At 41.7% G+C, this 18829-nt stretch overlaps 1 protein-coding gene across 2 annotated transcripts; it reads left to right on the plus strand.

Moving 5' to 3' along the window:
- The first annotated feature begins 2653 nt into the window (after window positions 1-2653).
- ZNF622 (zinc finger protein 622) lies at window positions 2654-15290 on the plus strand. Of its 2 annotated transcripts, XM_017653576.3 has the most exons (7): window positions 2654-3763; window positions 4315-4413; window positions 4588-4848; window positions 5057-5219; window positions 7531-7643; window positions 13601-13744; window positions 15014-15290. In XM_017653576.3, the coding sequence occupies exons 1-7, from the start codon at window positions 3151-3153 to the stop codon at window positions 15139-15141; spliced, it is 1521 nt and encodes a 506-aa protein (XP_017509065.2). In that variant the 5' UTR covers window positions 2654-3150; the 3' UTR covers window positions 15142-15290. The 2 variants fall into 2 exon arrangements, with proteins under 2 accessions (XP_017509065.2, XP_017509072.1); XM_017653583.3 differs by lacking the exon at window positions 4315-4413 and having other exon boundaries at window positions 2941-3763.
- Window positions 15291-18829: the final 3539 nt, after the last annotated feature.

The following is an 18829-nucleotide window of genomic DNA, read 5'->3' on the forward strand; positions in this document are numbered from 1 at the left end:
TTCATCTATAAAATTCAGATATAACACTTGCCTCACTGTATGTTGTGAGGATTAAATGTCTTCAAGCTGGTAAGAAGTTGATAAACTATGGCCTGTGGGCCAAGCCTGGCTTGCCACCTGTTTTTGTATTGAATACTAGCTAAGAATGATTTTTTTTTGCATTTTTAATTAGTTGAAAAAAAACAGAATATTTCATGACATGAAAAATGCATGAAATTCAAAAGTCAGCATCCATATATAAAGCTTTATTAGAACACAGTCACACTCACTGAAGTTATGGCAGAGACTTTAGATCTACAAAGCCTAGAAATTTACTCCCTGACTCTTTATAGGAGTTTGCCAACTCTTGGTCTAATACAGAGAAAAATAGTCAAACATAGTTAGGATCACACATACTCCTCATGATTCTAATACAGAGAAAATAGTCAATACAGAGAAAAATAGTCAAACATAGTTAGGATCACACATACTCCTCATGATTCTACAATGAAGTGGTATTAAGACCATTTTTTTAGAAGAATAGGGTAAAATAAATAATCCAAAATCATATAGCTAGTAAGGGGAAAAGCCAGTTAGACCCAAAACCTATTCTCTCCAATATGTCACACTAATGTTTTTTTAATACATTAAGAATGATCATAATTTTAAAGTTTCACAGAATTTCACTAAATACTAAAGACTGATTTTTGACTTAATTTTTTCAAAGAACCTATAAACCAGGAGAGCTACACTGTTTTAAATGCTATGACAACCGGTTTGCTGTAAATTCCAATTCCTTGTTAAGAAAACTGCATATCTAGATGTCCAAAAACCAAGAGGGAGTTTGGGCATGATTTTAAAAAGGGCATGATCTTAAAACTAATGTTTTAAAATCATAATGCTTTACTTAGCATTTTTTAATGAACACAGAATTCACAGACATTGTAAGTCATTTAAGAAATGTATTTTATATTGTTATTCCCCAAGTTAACCTCAACCAACCCAATGTCCTTTATAGTTTTCCTTTTAAATCCCAAGTTCCACTGTAATATAAACATGTGAGAAGTAGTAAGCCTGTCATAAGAGAATATTGTGATCAGTATACCAACTGAATTGAAGATGACCTTATTAGCTTTTATTTTAAATTTTGTAATTATCAAAGATCAACATCCCAATATCTTCCAAGATTGTAAGGGAACCAAGGTGGGTACTGTCACTTTTGCTGTGTGCACCGTAACTTCAATAGTTTGGCATGTATGTGAACTATCTTAAGGGCCATGTCACAGTATCCAGAAGGAATTCTGATTTCCAGTATTTTCAAATCTAAATTTGTTGTGACAGGTGGCTTCAGTTTAAATTTCTCAGAACGGTTACTTTTAAGAAACTGTATTGCATTGTGAGCAGACATTAGATCCATTGACATAATACTCTGGATATGCTGCAGAGAAATTTAATGCAAGAACCCTTGGTGGGTCAGCTTGCATTTGGCCATAGATCTAGACCTGTGCCTTTCTGGTATTTTTCCAGTCAATTCCAGATACTGCTGCCAGATCTACTTAAGGCGCAGTTCTATTCCTGATGTCCATGTAAGTGAAACACTCTTTGTACTGTTTACCAAATGAAGAATGAACAGCAAACTCTAGAATTGAATGTGCAATGATCCCTTAAAACTTTGTCTTCCCTTGCTTACCTGTGCCCTATGCTTCACCCAAACTAGACTCACATTTTTCCTAAATATGTCCCTTATTTCCTCCCCCCATGGTATTTCTTCTAGGGAGTCCACCTCCCTTTTTCCACTTGCAGACGAACTCCTCAGTCTTCCCCCTCCTTCAGGACCCATCTCAAATGTCAGCTCCCCTTCTTGGGACCGAGGGGACCGGGACAGGGAACGATGACAAAATCGGACAGAAGGTGTCAGAATTTTATGGAGTCAAGCAAAGCCACTGTTGGGTTTTGAGCAAGAGCAACGCGACTTGATTTACATTTTTAAACATGTTTCTTCTTTGGTGCTAGGGATGCTTGAATTCTGAATGTGCAAACTTCAATTATGTAACAGGGCTGGCTGGTTCAGCTCGGCTGTTTAGGTGAGTCCCTAAGCCCTTAACATTCACGTTTTCTATAAAAAACTACATATGAGGGGACAGTTTAACTGAGCACATCAAAGTCCTGTTAACTGTAAAATACACACTGCAGTTTCAAGATTCAGTACCAACAAACGAATGCAAACATTCTCCTTAAATCTTTTTATTTTATGTTGAAATGATAATGTTTTGGATATAATGGGTTAAATAAAACTCGCCAATCTTACTTCTTTCTTTTTGCTTTTTAAAAAACGTGGTTACTAATCAAGATTACGCAGGCAGCTTGGATTGTACTTCCAAAGGGCAGCGGCTGCGCCCCCTGCTCCTGGGTGGCAAACGTTTCATTCAAGTTCAGTGTAAGCCCCTCGCTGGAAGGGCCGCCTCACAGGGGCCCGGCTCCGGCCAGGACGTTCCGTTTTCTTGAGGCTGGGTGTCTCCGTTTCCGGGGTATCAGCAGCCCGGCGACGGCTCGGCGGGAGTGGGGGGCAGACCGCGCGCTAACCAGCAACCTTCGCTTCCGCGTTCCCCCATTCACCAGGCTGCAGGGGCGCGGCGCGCGGTCCTCGGGCCACTAAGGGCCGTCGTGTGCCCACCCGCACCACTCCTCGGGGCCTCCCAGGCCCGGGAGCCGCCGGCGACCTCACTCACCCCGCTCAGGTCCCAGACGTCCGAACTGCAGCGTCACAGAACAGAGCAGCCAAGGGAAGTAACCAGGCTGGTCGGGCGCCCTTCGAGCAACACCCACCTCAGCGCAGCCAATCAGCACCTTAGGCTCACCAGCGCACCCAATCAACACCCACCTCAGGCTGGCCCAATCAGCACCGACCTCGAGCCGACCGCGCCCGGCTTGGCTGGGTTTTGCTGGATCCCTCCTTGGCGGGGGCGTGGCTAAAATAGAAAGGCGGGACTTCCTGTCTAGTTGGCACTAACTTCCCGACTGTGTGCGAGCACCTCGTAGATCGAGTTGGGAGGTCGGCGTGTGACGTGGCGCTCGCTTAGAGCCGAGGAGAGGTAAGGCTGAGGTCACGTTGGGGTTAAGGCCCTGGTCGCTCTATTTCTGCTTTGCTCTACTCTTATTTTCCGCCTGGCAATGGCGACCTACACCTGCATCACCTGCCGGGTGGCGTTCCGTGACGCAGAGATGCAGCGGGCCCACTACAAGACGGATTGGCACCGCTACAACCTGAAGCGGAAAGTAGCCGACATGGCCCCGGTCAGCGCCGAGGGCTTCCAGGAGCGGGTGCGGGCGCAGCGGGCCGTGGCGGAGCAGGAGAGCAAGGGTACGGCCACCTACTGCACCGTCTGCGGTAAGAAGTTTGCCTCTTTCAACGCCTACGAAAACCACCTCAAGTCCCGGCGGCACTTGGAGCTGGAGAAGAAGGCCGTGCAGGCCGTGAATCGGAAAGTGGAGATAATGAATGAGAAGAACTTGGAGAAAGGGCTGGGCGTGGACAGCGTGAACAAGGATGCCATGAACGCGGCCATCCAGCAGGCCATCAGGGCTCAGCCGTCTCCCAAGAAGGCCCCCCCGGCACCCGAGGAGGAGCCCAGGGGACCCGTGGCCCTGGCTGATGGAGGACGTGCCACCCAGGACCGAGACCCGGCCGAGAAACCTCCCCGCCTCCAGTGGTTCGAGCAGCAGACAAAGAAGTTGGCAAAGCTGCAGGCGGAGGAGAGTGAAGAGGACGACCTGGATGGAGACGGTAACAGCCCTGTCCCGGGGCGGGGTTCGGGCGGGGGGTGGCCCCCCTTTGGTTCCCAGGTTGATACTCGAGGTTAGAGAAAGGGGGGTGTCGGGTTTTAAGTGAAAATGGCGAGTGAAGCTGGTTTAGATGTTTTCCAAAGTGTCTTGTCTGGCCAGATGCCTAGGGAATTTTGGGCTGCCTAGTTAGCTGTTGTAGTTTCAGAGCCTGAAGCCTTACCTGGCGTTGGGGGCGGGGTGCAAACAGGTACTTAATGATATTTGTAGAATGAATTGATGCCTTCTCCGTTTCCAGTGAGGAGGCTTTCAACATGCCTGGGAGGACATGCTAGGTCCACATCATCTGCTGTGGAATTTGTAACTCTGCTGGTTTTCTAATTATGATGCTTTGCACTTAGTTTGATTGGTTGAAACAGCGAAATAAGAGGAATTATTTTCAAAATCAGCTATCTAACCCGAAGTGTGGAGCTGGAGTTCGTAGCCAAGCCTTGACTTAGGGCTGTTCATTCCCTCCTTTTTTCATCCTGCATCATGTTATCACTTCCATATGAGCTCAAAGAGGCCTGGGAAAGAAGCAAGACACCTTCCAGGAGTGTACTGTGTGCTGGAAAAGGAAGATGGACTTTCTTAGCTATACAAGATTGGTCTATGGTAAATGAATAGTTAAAACTGAGACTTTGAAAGAGGGTGTGACCTGGGATATAATCCGCCCTGTCTCCCCAAATACAGTACTGTACCATCTCATGTTTGGGAATCTTTGTGATTCCTTTGATGTGGCTACCACTTTGTTAAACTGACTTTGTTTTTCAAATCTCTGGCTTGAAGATTGGGAAGATATTGATTCTGATGATGAGCTGGAATGTGAGGATGCTGAAGTGATGGATGAAGTGGATGAGCAGAATGCAGAGGAGAGAGAGGCTGGAGGAAGCCCTCGCCTTGGTGCCATCCCTGTAATGGACTGCTTATTTTGTCCCCACCATTCAAGCTCCCTTATGAAGAATGTGGCTCATATGACTAAAGTCCACAGCTTCTTTATTCCTGATATAGAATATCTTTCAGATCTTAAGGGACTGATTAAATATTTGGGTAAGTATAATAGTTTTCCTTTCAATGAAGAAATGCCTTATTATTGGGGGGCAGGACATTAGTTTTGTGTTTCTCATCAGTCTTTGATTTCGGTTTGTGAAGATCAAGAACCTGATGCCTGTTTTTTGAATTGTAAAGATAAATGGTGAGATTTAATCTGGCTGCCAAAAAGCTTAAATTTTTTTTCCCCTCAAAATTATTTTTCTAGGAGAGAAAGTTGGTGTTGGGAAGATTTGCCTGTGGTGCAATGAGAAAGGGAAGTCCTTCTACTCCACAGAAGCTGTGCAGGCACACATGAATGACAAAAGCCACTGTAAGCTCTTCACAGATGGTGATGCCGCCTTGGAATTTGCAGACTTCTATGACTTTAGGTAAAGTCTGTGTTTTGAGTTGTGAAGATGAGTGAGGTCAGATCTGCACTGAACTGGCATTAGATGTTTAAGTGCCTGGTAGGTGTCTGGCACTGTAAAACATATTCTTTATAACTCTTATACACCTATATGTGGGTTGTCATTCCCTCTCATTTTGTAGGTAAGAAACAAAGTGTAACAGTTAAACACACAAATCTGATAAAAGAGATCTCAGACCCAAACTAAAGTTTGTCTGAGTTGAAAACTTGTTTTTCTTTTTTTTGTAGTTTACATGGTCAGGAGTTCAGTTTTGCCAGTCACCTTGTGAACAGGGGCACTGATACTAAGTTTCACGCTTTGGTTTCCCTGTGACTTCTTGAATCCCAAAGCTATCTTCTGAGGGAGTTGAGGTGGTTGCTGAACTAGGCTAGTCCCGGGCATTTGATGAGATTATCCCATAGGTGGTTCTTCCTTAACTAGAAACTTGGATAACTCATACAACTTGCATACAACTTGCTGGGCACTCATGAATAGCTAATTCCTAGTGTCAAGATGCCTATGAGCTAGCACAGGTGTGCTACACAAGCAGGTGTGTATAGTTACCATACCTGGTATGTATAGTCCACATGATACAGGTGTTTAGAAAAGTTCTAGTCTTTTAAATCATTCCTTTGTGTTTTACTCCTAATTTCTAATTTTTCTCTTGTAGTGCAGGAGAGTTTTTCGTTTTAGCCATTTTGGTGGCTGTGTGGCAGGTATCCCACTGGTTTTAATTTGCATTTCCCTGATGACATTCATGTAATTGAGAACCTTTTTATGTTAATTGGCCATTTGGGTAACTCTTGTGAAGTGTCTTATTTAAGACACTGTTTTTCTTTTAAGTTATCTATCTTACTGTTAACCTTTTAATGTGCATTTCTCAAATTATTTTCTATGTGTATTTTGTGAACATTTCTTGGGACATATTTTTCTAGAACTGCACTGTCAAATATGGTAATTACTAGGTCTAGTCATGTGACTAATTAAAAATTTAAAAATTCAGTCCTTCATTTTCACTACTTACATTTTAACACTCAGTGCTTAAAAGCACATGTGACCGGTAGCTACCATATTGGACAAAAGACAGAAAATTTCTCTCATTACAGAATTCTGTGGACAACAGTGTTCTAGAACTTGTTTTTTATACTGGTCAGATTGATGTGAGCTGCATCTCTAGCTCTACATTCTCCTCTTTCTGTCTGGCAAGCTTCCTAGAGAAAAACAAATAGGTGAAAGAATTCAGTTAAAGGTTATTTGCTCACTTTTTTTAGGAACAATTTTAGGTTCACAGCCAAATTGAGCAGAAGCTACATGTACCTCCTGCCCCACACATGCACAGTCTCTGTCATTATCCACATTTTCCACCGGTTGTACATTTGTTAAAATTGGTGAGCCTACATTGACACATCATAATCACCCAGAGTCCATAGTACCCATTAGTGTTCACTCTTGGGGTTGTGCATTCTGTGGTTTTGGACAAATATATAATGACCTATACCTACCATTATAGTGTCATAGAGTATATTATATATATTATGGTAGTTCACTGCCCTCAAAATCCTCTGGGATCTGCTGAGTCATTGCTCCCCTCCACCCCAACCCCTGGCAACCACTGATCTTAATGTCTCCATATTTTTGCCTTTTCCAAAATGTTACATAGTTAGAATCACTCAGTAGGTAGCCTCATCAGACTAGATTTTCTCATTTAATAATATGAACTTGAGGTTCTTCCATGTCTCTTAATGGCTTGATAGTACATTTCTTTTTGGCCTGAATAATATCCCATTGTCTGGATGGTACCACAGTTGATGTATCCAGTCACTTCCTGAAGGATATTTTGGTTGCTTCCAAGTGTTAGTAATTACGAATAAAGCTGCTGCACACGTGTGTAAGTTTTTGTGTGCATGTAAGTTTTCAGCTCCTCTGGGTGAATACCAAGCAGCACAATTGAATTTCTTTCCTGGATTGTGCCTTTGGTGTCGTCCCTAAAAAGCCATCGCCTAGCCTCAAGTCATCTAGATTTTCTCCTATGTTATTTTCCAGGAGTTTTTATAGTGTTGGATTTTATATTCAGTCTTGTCCATTTTGAGTTCATAGGTAATTTGCTTACTTTTAGTACAGAGAAAATGCTAGTAAGTTGTTTTCTCTCTAGAACATTTCAGTTTGCAGTTCCTAAAACTTGTCTACCCCCTGCTTCTGCCTTTAGGAAGCCAGTGGGTTTGCCGCTTTTGCACACACAATTTTTTAGTTAAAATTGAAGTATTCGTCTATTAATACCATTTCACTGTTACAGGAGTAGCTACCCAGATCACAAGAAAGGGGAGGAGCCTGAGGCAACTGAGGATCTGCTCTCAGAAAAGACCTTGGAATATGATGATGAAACCATGGAGCTGATCCTACCTTCCGGTAAGTGTATTTCTCACAAATAAATAGCTTAATTCCAGTGAGATTACTGAAGAGGCATGTGCCGTCAATTCTCTCCTATACTGAGAGAAATAGAGCATAAAACGTAAGTGTATTTTTATGTTCTTGGGTTAATGGTAAGCTCTGAAGGTGGCCACTTAGCTCTGTGTTGGCCATTTTGTTTATATTGTATCAGTGTTCGATTTAAACAAAACAATTTCTGTTATGTCTCAGAATGCTTTGGTCAGTCATTTCTCTTCAAATATGCAGATCTTTTCTGTTCTGTTCTTAATTTTTCTTAGTCTTATCTAGGTTTTTCTTGTTTATCTTGACCTTACTCATATTCTTAAAGTGATTCCTGTTTCCTGTGTTGCTCAGACTTGCACATGTCGTGTGCACGGGTGTATCTGATTGATAGCACCTGGGTTGCCTGTGTCTGGTTGTAGTGTGGGGCTATGGGGTGGGGTGGGGTTTGGAAGTTGAATTCTGCCTTCTACTTTGGGAAACAAGATTCATAATGGTGGGGATTTATTCTAATATGAAAAGACAAAGAAAAACCATAAATGAGAAACATCCACTATTGTTCACAAAGTTAGGATTAGCTGGTAAGAATGGGAGAAGCTATAGAAGACACTGAGAGGGAAAGAGAATAGAATAGCAAAGATCCTCATAATGCGTGGTATTTTACTGAGCAGTTAGTGTATTTAGGTGAATCTGTTATTTTATCTTTACTAGCCTGTGAGTTAGATTCTCTTGTCCTTATGTGGCCTGTGAACCATCTGAAGCTTAGACAGGTTGAATAATTTACCCAAGATCATAGACCTCGACAGTGAAGCCTTTTTCCCACTTCCTCCCTGCCTCGGGAGATGTGCAGTTTGTGGGGAGCAGGAGCAGTCATCCTGCCAGTGGAGATAGCAGTGATGCAGAAGCCAGCCTGTAGTACTGCTTTCCACACTGCTTAGGTACAGACAACCCCCTTTAACTCAGAACAGTAACTTTGAAGGGCTAAGGGCAGCCTTAGAGTATGACAGTAGAAGCAAGGGACATACAGAACCTGTTCTGAAGATAGAATTCTCCTTATCATGATAAGAAAGTTATAATGCAGTAGAAATACACTATGATACAGTGGCCTTTACAGTACACAGTAGCAAAACAATCCTAAATATATCACAGAGAACAATACAGAACATCAGAAAAAAAGTTTAATAACTTGTTTTCTTAAGACTATTTAGCCCCTTGTCTTGTTAGTTCCCACTTCGCTAACTACAGAATAAGATGACACATCTTGAATGAGATGATACCTGTGTATGGCATGTGGTAGGATCACTATGAACATTGGCTTCATTTTGCATCAACTTTAGCATATTACAAAATATCCACAACAATGAGCATATCCAATTTAAGAACAGTCCATTTAAGAGAGCTTTTCATCTGGAGTTAAAAAGACTCCTTGGTTATCTAGCAAACCCATTTTCCTAGGTGAATGAGGTTTCTAAGTTTAGCCAAAGCCAGAAAAGGATGTCTTCTTAGGATGCTCTCTTCTCTCCTGGATCTGGATGATCACTAAGCGCAACTCCTAAATGGCCTTTGAATATTTTTTCTTTGTTTTTTCTTTATCCGTTTGTCTGTGCCGCCATTACAGCTTCCTGCCTGGCCATCTCCAAGATGGTTTCCACTTGACCACCCTGGACATTCTTTCTAAAACAAACACCAGTCTGTTTTTCCCCTCTGGAGTTGCTACAAGGGGGCTATTGCCTTCAGGTCACTTACTTTGGCCAGCTGCTAGTCCCCAGACACCTTGGGCTTTTGCTTTGCCAGCCCACTTGTAATTTCCCTCCTCTGGGACTTGGCATGTGTGCTCCCTCTGTCTTACCCATATTCCTCCTGCAAGAGGGTTCTCCCCCAAGAAGCTTTTCTGAACTTAGCTCCTCCTGGGGTAAGGAGGGTCTCCTCAGCTCCATGACACTTGCTTCTCTATTGACATAACATCCCTCTCCCTCATGATTGTTGGCCTGCTTGTCTGTCTGCTTTTGTCTCAGCACAGAGTCTCCGACAAGAGCCAGATAAATGTTTGTTGTCTCAGTGGCTGAGAGGTTGGAGGAGACTTTTTAAAGAAAAACAAAGTTGATTGCCTTGGGCCTGTCATTGTACAGGAGAAGGAGAGCACAAGGAACCATTCTGGGCTAAGAAGAGGTCTGGGACTTGGAGTCCTATTTGCCACCAGCACCATGTAGCACATTGCTTTACCTCTCCATCATAATATAGTCAAAGAAGAAAATGGCATGAGATTAACTTGAAGGTCCAGTTTCCCTGGGGTTTCCTTGCTTACAGCCGCTGGTCACTTTCAGGACAGCTCTTTAAGGTGAACTTGGAAGTAGTGAGTTAACTGATTTGATGTTAGAATACTTAAAAATACTGTACTTTTAGAAAGATAGACTCAAGAAAGACCTAACTACTAGAGACGGGTAAGATTCCTCAAGGGAGGAACAACCTAAGACAGGCACAGTTGCAGGGGGGCCATCAGGTGAGAAATTGGGGATCAACAGTGGTGAAACTTAGAACCTCACCACCCCCTGTTTTGAGAGAGAGCTTCTGCATCCGTGGATGTTTTATTGTCCTTGTCTAGCTCGGATTAGCACATAGTCTACAGGCACACACATGATCATCTACAATTGCTCTCTTACAACACTAAACTATGTTTTCTACCTTTATCTTGCATCTACCTACCACTTCAGCAGTTTATTAAAAATAAAAATAATAATAATAATAAAGGGAGAAATGTGGGATCCACATATAAATCAAGTATAAAAATCAAACGAATATTCATATTTGACCTGATTGTTTATAGTTCATAATGCGTGATCAAAACCGAAAGTTTCTGTGATGAATGCCCTTGTACTGTTCACCATGTAAGAACTTATTCACTATGTAAGAATTCGTTCACCATGTAAGAACTTGTTCGTTATGCTTCAGAAGATTGGAGACTGACGAGAATTAGGCTTGAGATGGATTAATGATTGTGCATTGAGCATTGACCCCCCTATACAGAATTTTATTGTTGTTAACAACCATTTGATCAATAAATATGAGAGATGCCCTCTCAAAAAAAAAAAAAAAGACCTAACCAACAGCCCAGATACTAGAACTAAGAACCCAAAGGGTATTAATTAGGCCATGCATATTTTTTTCTGTGTAAGTATATGCCTTTTCCTGGGGAAAGGCAATAGCATCTTAAAGCCACGTGTGTAGCCATGCACGCTTTTTCAACTGGACTGGCATTTTAAAAAGCAGTCATCCTTTTAGTCAGTCCTGATTACAGTGAGAAATGACAGTTCATAATCCTCTTGTTTGCTCCAACATCTTAGTAGTATGGGAGATTTTGCAGTGAATGAAGAAAACAGAAAATACCTGTATAAACACTAAACTTGTGATACTACAGCAGTATATTCAATCATAGCAGTATATTCAATTGTTTGACTTTGAACAAATTTACTACTCAGAAACATCTTCAGTTATGCTCAATTATGTGACTGTGTTAGCATGAAGCTAATTTGAGAAGGATTCTAATCTGGGGATCTTAGTGATATTTAATCAATCATAGTAGAGTCTGCTTTAAACTGGTTTCAAAAGCAGTAGTTGTGATCCGGTCAATCTAGTTACTTTCAGAGCAAGATGATCCCAGAGCCAGTGACAAAGAGCATCCAATAGAGGGCACTGTGGGCATGTGTTTGGAAGACTGATCTGGCTCGGTTCCTTGAACTTCATTGCTGTTCTGGTATCGTGAAGTGAGTTGGTGTGAAAGAAACATCCAGTTAGCTGCTGACTGGCCGGATGAAACTGTTGGTCCATCTGTGAAAGATACATAATTAATAACAGGAAAATTATAGTTGGAGATACTTCCACTATCTAATGTCATCGATCGTAAGGTTGTTTGTTAAGTAGGACAGCTCTGTAAGCAGTTAGGGAGTGGTGAAAGGCAGGTGAACAGTTTCGACTCCACCATAGCTCAGACATAACTCATCTGTATTTACTGAGCACTCACACCCTGTTCGACAGATCGTTTTCCTGGATGAGGGCCATTTACTTGGTTCTTAGTATCAGGTGCTCACAGGGCACTCAGTGTCTTCAGTCCTGCTAACTCTTGAGATGCTGGCATTGAATAATGAAACCTCTTCAAGGATGTTTTAAAAAGCCAATCTTCAAAATAATATGTCTTTCCAGGTGTTGCTTAAGAATATAAGGATATGGATTTATGATGTACTAATGACCAGCATTATCATTTAATGATTTTGAGGTAAACATTATTGCAAACCTGGAGCATCTTGACCTAAAGCTATAAACAGAAAATCACAATAAGCAATGCTGGCTTCCTGCTAGAGCCTCCATTTAAACTTGAGTCTTTATTCATCAGCTGTGCCTCATCGTTTCTTGTAGTCTAGGAGTGTTGATAATTCTTAGGCTGCCAGAACAATTAAGTCCAGGTGAACAAGTTATCTTCCATATTGGTACACAGATCATTCATACCATCTTTGAATCAAAAGTTTCTTTTTGTAATCCCTTTTGAATCTGATCATAAAACAATTAGCTGAAAATAACTACTTTTCCATGTCTATAGCAAGCAGACTCTTTTTCCAGGTAGTTTGCCAGGTAGAGGGACCTAAAAAAAGATAACCTGACAGAATTAATTTCATGTCAATTAAAGGTCTAGATCCTAAAAACAAATATGGACATCTATAATATTTAGAGTATCCTGTTTATGGACTTTTTACACAAAGATTCTGAAAGGAATGGTTTTATATATGTAAATGTAAACTTTCCTAGAGGCTGTATGTATGGTTCTACCTAGACATATTTCCTTTATTCATTTTCAGTGGAAATAACTGTTTTATACTTGTGTATATGCTGTTAAATTTCTAGGTGTGTGTGTCTGTCTGGGAACATGCTTGGTTGCTTATTTCCTATTTAATACTCTAATGAAGCATAGCTTGTGTTTCTTAAGTGCTCAGATGAACCTCAGAGCCCTGTTCCAGGATCATCTTTAGAGAGCTGCTGCTGATGCTAGACATCACCAAAGCCTGCTGCCTTCTGTTTCACCTGCTTTGAAGCTAATTATAGGCGTCAGCACATCTTTCCTGTAAAGGTCCAGAAAGTCGATTGAAATTGATTTCAGAAAGCATGCATGATTGACCTGCATAGTTTTACTAGATCTTTCTAAGTACACAAAAGCTGTAGAGAGAATTCAGCTGAGTCATCTTTTAAGATTTTAGTTTACTAGATGATTTCCATCATTTAGAGAGCTGGGTTTCTCAGCTGAGGCACTGCTGACATTTAGGGCTATATATTTGTCATGGAGGCTGCGCATCATAGGATGTTCGGCAATATCCCTGACCCCTACTCCTTTGGTGCCAGTAGCCCCTCTCTACCCATAACAACCCGAATGCCTCCAGTCATTGCCAGATGTTCTCTGGGGGTAAAATAGCCCCTGTTTGAGAACCATACTGTAGAGAATTTAAGCAAAGGGGATTGATTTCTGTTCTAGACTTAGACTGTAGCTTATAGACCTAAACATCAGGACCATTTTTTGTGCTTAATCTTCTTTCCATTAAAAAGAAAAAAATTAATAGGACCCTAAGAGGTAAGGGATTTTATCTGTATTAGTAGGTGTGGCTATATGAATTTCTAGGGAGGCATATTGTATATAAGTAAGTACAAGAAGCTGAGTTGTTCACTTATTAGTGATTTGCCTTTGTCCTTTTTAGAAGTCTCTCTATGGTTTTCCTTCTTTCATTTTTTAATATGCTGCTTCATCTTTCTTCAGTAGATAGAGCACTGTGTCTTCCAGCATATCCATTTTCCAGATAGATACCCTTTAAAGTATGATTTGGAAAGCCCTTATTTTCTAGTTCTGCCTTGGAAAACTGTCCAACTCAGTGTTTAAATATTGCTCTTTTGAAAAACAGGTGCCAGAGTGGGTCATCGCTCCTTGATGAGATACTACAAACAGCGATTTGGCTTGTCCAGAGCTGTGACAGTTGCTAAGAATCAGAAGGCCGTGGGTCGGATACTGCAGCAGTACCGAGCCCTGGGATGGACTGGCAGCACAGGTATGCCGTTTCCAAACCCAGGCAGCCATCCGGCACTAGTATTCTAAGGAGGGGTTTAGGTGATGTCATTTCTGCTCATGTTGTTCTTGTGGGTTCTCTCTCAGGGAGACTTAACTTCCTGGCTCCGGGGGCTTCCAGTACCATGTGATGTGTTTATGGCAATAAACCCAAAGCTCCATGACTTAAAAAGTTTATATTTGTAATAACTTTCTAGAACTACATAATGTATTGTTAACTTTTTCAGAAGGTGATAGTTAAAAAATATATATTTAGTGGTCATCTAAGGTTAAAATTACTGAGGAGGTTACACAAAGGAGTTAACAGTATTAATTTCTTAATTAACAATTAATATTTCATCACTGCTTAATAAAAATAATAAATATTTGCCTTGTGGCAAATAGCTTGCACCATGGAGTCAAACATGACTTATCTGATGGACTTAGAGGTTGTTAAATGTTGAGCATGATTAATTTAACCTAAACCTGTGTCCTCATTTATGAGATGGAGGTGACAGTAACAGGCCGTACTTCCTAGAGTTGTGCAGATTGAATGTAATAATGCATGTGTGATACAGTACATGCCTACAGTAAAGGCTGGCTGTCATTCCTTTTTGTAATTTTCCCATAGAAAACTTGCAAGTCAGAAAAATAAATCACACCACTGAAATTTTTAAGTTTTGAAACCTCATCAGTATGAAATTATTTAAATCTATTTTGATGTGTCTATTCTTTGAAGTTCTATCCTTAGATATTCAGGGAAAACATCAATCCACAATCAGGCTATGGAGAGGAGAAAGGAGAATTCCTTTCCAGTGGCCTGGAAAGCTCTGGACACCTCAAGTACATTCTAAATCCAATTGTGTTTATATATACATGGTTTCCTTCACTTCACTACCTGTGAACTATGGGGCCATTTAAATCTACCAGACACTGACTTCATCTTCATCTCGTCAAGAATTGTAGTCTGACTCCATTTATAGTTTCTGCTTTGCTGTCTCCTTTGATCAACAGGGCTTTACCTTTTGTGCTTAAGGACCCTTCCCAGATGGTGAAAACTGAAGAGGCTCATCCCAGAGAGATGTGTATATGTAGAATTCCAGGGTGTACATAATCCCCCAGTTTGGTGCATGAGGACCCAAGTTGGCAACTCTTCAAGTATAAGAGCCTAGTTACCCCCAAACTAGCTTTGAGGTTTTCTGCAAAGATTCAGGTTTCTCTGATCACAAATCCCAGACCTTTGCTTCATTTCTTACGTTCTTTGCAACCACAGGAGCAGCTCTTCTGCGTGAGCGGGACATGCAGTATGTCCAAAGGATGAAATCAAAGTGGATGCTGAAGACAGGAATGAAGAACAATGCCACCAGGCAGATGCACTTCAGGGTCCAGGTGAGATTCTGAGGAACTCTGAGACCGAGTACCCCGCCTCCTGCACAAGTGACCCTTGCTGAGGACCCGTGGGGGCCGCCGGTTTGCATGGCAGACCCTTGCTGCTGCTCGCTGTGTTTCATCTGTTCTGAGCTGCGAATAAAAGTCAGAGGTGTACTTGTTTTCAAGTGTCATTTTTCACTAGGATTAAAGTGGTGAAAGTGGTGTGTGTACAGGGCTTCTGGGATCCATGCTACTGCCTGGCAGTTTATTTCCTCAGCTTTTAACTGATTTATGGCTGTCAGAATAAAATGGGACCCATGGCACTGGGTCCTACGGAAGAGAGCTTTGTCTGGGAGCAGAGCTGGAGGTCATTTATTTGAATGTGTTGTGGGCCGTGAGGGGAGTGAGAGTGACTTTGCCTGGATTTAGTGAAGGGAAGAGCATGTCAGCTGTTTGCTGTACAGGCTCTTTAGTTCTGAGTGTGAACACACAGAGAATGGCAGTGCTGTGCGTTCTGTTTCCAGTGCTGCCTTTACTTGAGCAATTAGCTTAGGAAGAAAATAAACATCAAATGTTTAGATCCCACTTTGGAAACAGAGCCTCACGGTTCAATCTCTGAAGACATTCTCAGCTTCTGAGTGGTTCAGAGGAGACTGTGATATATTTATTGGAAGGGCAGTTCAGCATGAAGCTCGAATCCAGTGAGTTCCCTGACTTTGGAAAAGTGACTTGGATTTTAAATCCTAAAATGAGGTATTTATAACTGCACAGGTTGTTGTGGGTGTTAGATGAATATGTTAAAGGAAGTGTTGCAGTTCTTCCTTACGGAGCAAACCTGCCGCCGAGGATCGCTGATGCTCTGGCGGGAGCAGTTGTCCATCTGCAGTAGGTTCAAGGGTGCCAGGAGGACACGCTGGCCCTCACCACACACTCACTGGCCCTCATTTGCTAGATGTGTGTCTTTTTCTTTAAGCTTTGAATACAAAGTTGAATTAATAATACTCCTCAGTACACAGGTTTGTAACATCCAGCAGCAAGGTCTCCCTGGCTTAAATGTTGCCCCTTCGTTCTGTTTTTTCCCTATACAAGTACCCAACCTGTTAGGTTTGACATATCTTTATATCCTGGAGAAATGATGTGTTTCATGTGTGTGGTATGCTTTTAATTTATACTAAGCAGAATGCACATGATACTGTGCTGTAGAACATTTTTTCAATCAACATGATACGCCTCGTTCATTGTTGCTGACTGCTGCCGGGTGGGTATCCACAGTGCGTGTCCCTCTTCCTTCTCCTTTCATGTATGGTGCTTCCCTCTCCCTGGAGTTGATACCTGCTTGTCTCTAACACCCACCACTTCCACACCAGCCCAGTACTGTTTATATACTTCATTTGTAAACATACCCTTTTAATTTTGAGGAGTTTTTATCTGTGGAGCCATTAGTACAATATGCTGATTTACAAAGTACTCCCTCCATTTAATTACCTACTTCCAGGCTTCAAGAGGTACCTTCATAGTTCTGTTTTTGGCTTTGTGGAACAATCCACTATCTCACCTCTATCCATGTCATAATTTTATAAAATTCAGTTTATTTGCCTTTAGGAGGGAGGGCAAAGAATAGAGATGTAAACATCACCCCACACATAACAAAATTTTTTTCTTGCACTGCGAATTTCTAACATCTACTCTCAGCAACTCAAAATATGCACTACAGTGTGAGCTATAATCCCCACATTGTCCATGACAAGCCCATGACATACAACAAAATTTGAACCTTTTGACCCCCTTCACTCATTTCTTTTTGAGAAAATCCAAAATTAAGCCCCAAATTAAATCTTTTTATTAAATCCACATTTTTAATCCAATCCCTATCAATATTTTCCCTCAGTGCCCATTATCTTTAAGTTAGTTGTTTCAATTTAACAGAGGATACCAGAATAATCATACTGAAGTTCGTCATTACCAAATTAGCACTGGCTGCTGCAACTGGCTGATCTTAACTTGCGTGGAATCTTTCCTCCTGGGACCAATCCCACATGCAGATGGCCCTGGCAAGTTGATTGTCTTTAGCTTGAGACATCAAGACTGGGATCAAGAGTGAGAGAACAGCCTTATTTCGTCCCTGGGCATGTTACCCAAGCCTCCAGGTGTTTTGCCTGTATGGCCTGCCTGCAGACTAAACTCTCAGGCTTGATGGATTCTTCCTGCCTTGTGGAGTGTGAATTTGTGTAACTGGGTATAAAGTGTGTTCATGTGTCATTTTTTGTTTCTCCACTGTGAGGTGTAGGTAGCATCCCTATTTTACAGATGAGAAAATAGACCCAGAGAAATTCAGTGACGTTTTTAAGGAGACAGAAGGAAGCCAGAGGTGATTTCTGGCATAGCCTCTTAATCTGATAGTGCTCCCCTACAGAATCCTGAGCAGCATCCCGTCCTAAGGAGCACCCTCAAGTGGGGCTGTAAACATTTATTGAAGTCCATAAAATATGCAGCAAGCTGTGAAGGAATCTTGTTCTACATCTAGAAATATATGGAATTTAATATTACATACACGATAGATAGCAAGTTATTTGTGATGTTGAAAGAAGCATGAAAGAAAATAACCAACTTTTCTTATCTAGAATGTTAATGAATTTTGCCTCCAACCAATTTAGGTTATTTTTGGATTTTTAATCGTTAAGCTGCTTTTCTCCATCTTAGTTATTTCTAAACTCTGTTAAGATCCCATTGGACAGTCTTACTATTTTTTTATTAAAGTGTCATTGATATACAATCTTATGAAGATTTCACATGAGCAACATGTGGTTACTACATTCACCCATATTATCAAGTCACCCCACACCCCATTGCAGTCACTGTCCATCAGCGTAGTAAGATGCCAGAGAGTTATTACTTGTCTTCTCTGTGCTACACTGTCTTCCCCGTGATGCCCCCCAACACACACCATGTGTGCCAGTCATAATGCCCTTCAATCCCCTCCTCCCTCCTCCCCACCTACCCTTCCCCACCCCTTCCCTTTGGTAACCGCTAGTCCCTTCTTGAGTCTGCTGCTGTTTTGTTCTTTCAGTTTTGCTTTGTTACACTCCACAAATAAGTACTTGTCTTTCTCTGCTTGGCTCATTTCCCTGAGCATAATACCCTCTAGCTCCATCTATGTTGTTGCAAATGGTAGGATGTGTTTTCTTATGGCTGAATAATATTCCATTGTGTATATGTACCACATCTTCTTTATCCATTCATCTACAGATGGACACCTAGGTTGCTTCTGTATCTTGGCTATTATAAATAGTGCTGTGATAAAGATAGGGGTGCATGTCTTTTTTTTTTAATTTTTTAAGGTACGATTGATATATACTCTTATGAAGGCTTCACATGAAAAAACAATGTGGTTACTACATTTACCCATATTATCGAGTCCCCACCCACACCCCAATGCAGTCACTGTCCATCAGTGCAGCAAGTTGCCAGAGATCCACTATGTCCCTTCTCTGTGATACACTGTTCTCCCCGTGATCCCCCACACCATGTGTACTAAACATAATACCCCTCAGTCCCCTTCTGCCTTCCTCCCCACCCACCCTCCCACACCCCTCCCCTTTGGTAACCACTAGTTTCTTCTTGGAGTCTCTGAGTCTGCTGCCATTTTGTTCCTTTAGTTTTGCTTCATTGTTATACTCCACAAATGAGGGAAATCATTTGGCATTTGTCTTTCTCTGCC

This window comes from Manis javanica, chromosome 1 (assembly GCF_040802235.1).
Source record: "Manis javanica isolate MJ-LG chromosome 1, MJ_LKY, whole genome shotgun sequence".
NCBI classification, from domain to species: domain Eukaryota; kingdom Metazoa; phylum Chordata; class Mammalia; order Pholidota; family Manidae; genus Manis; species Manis javanica.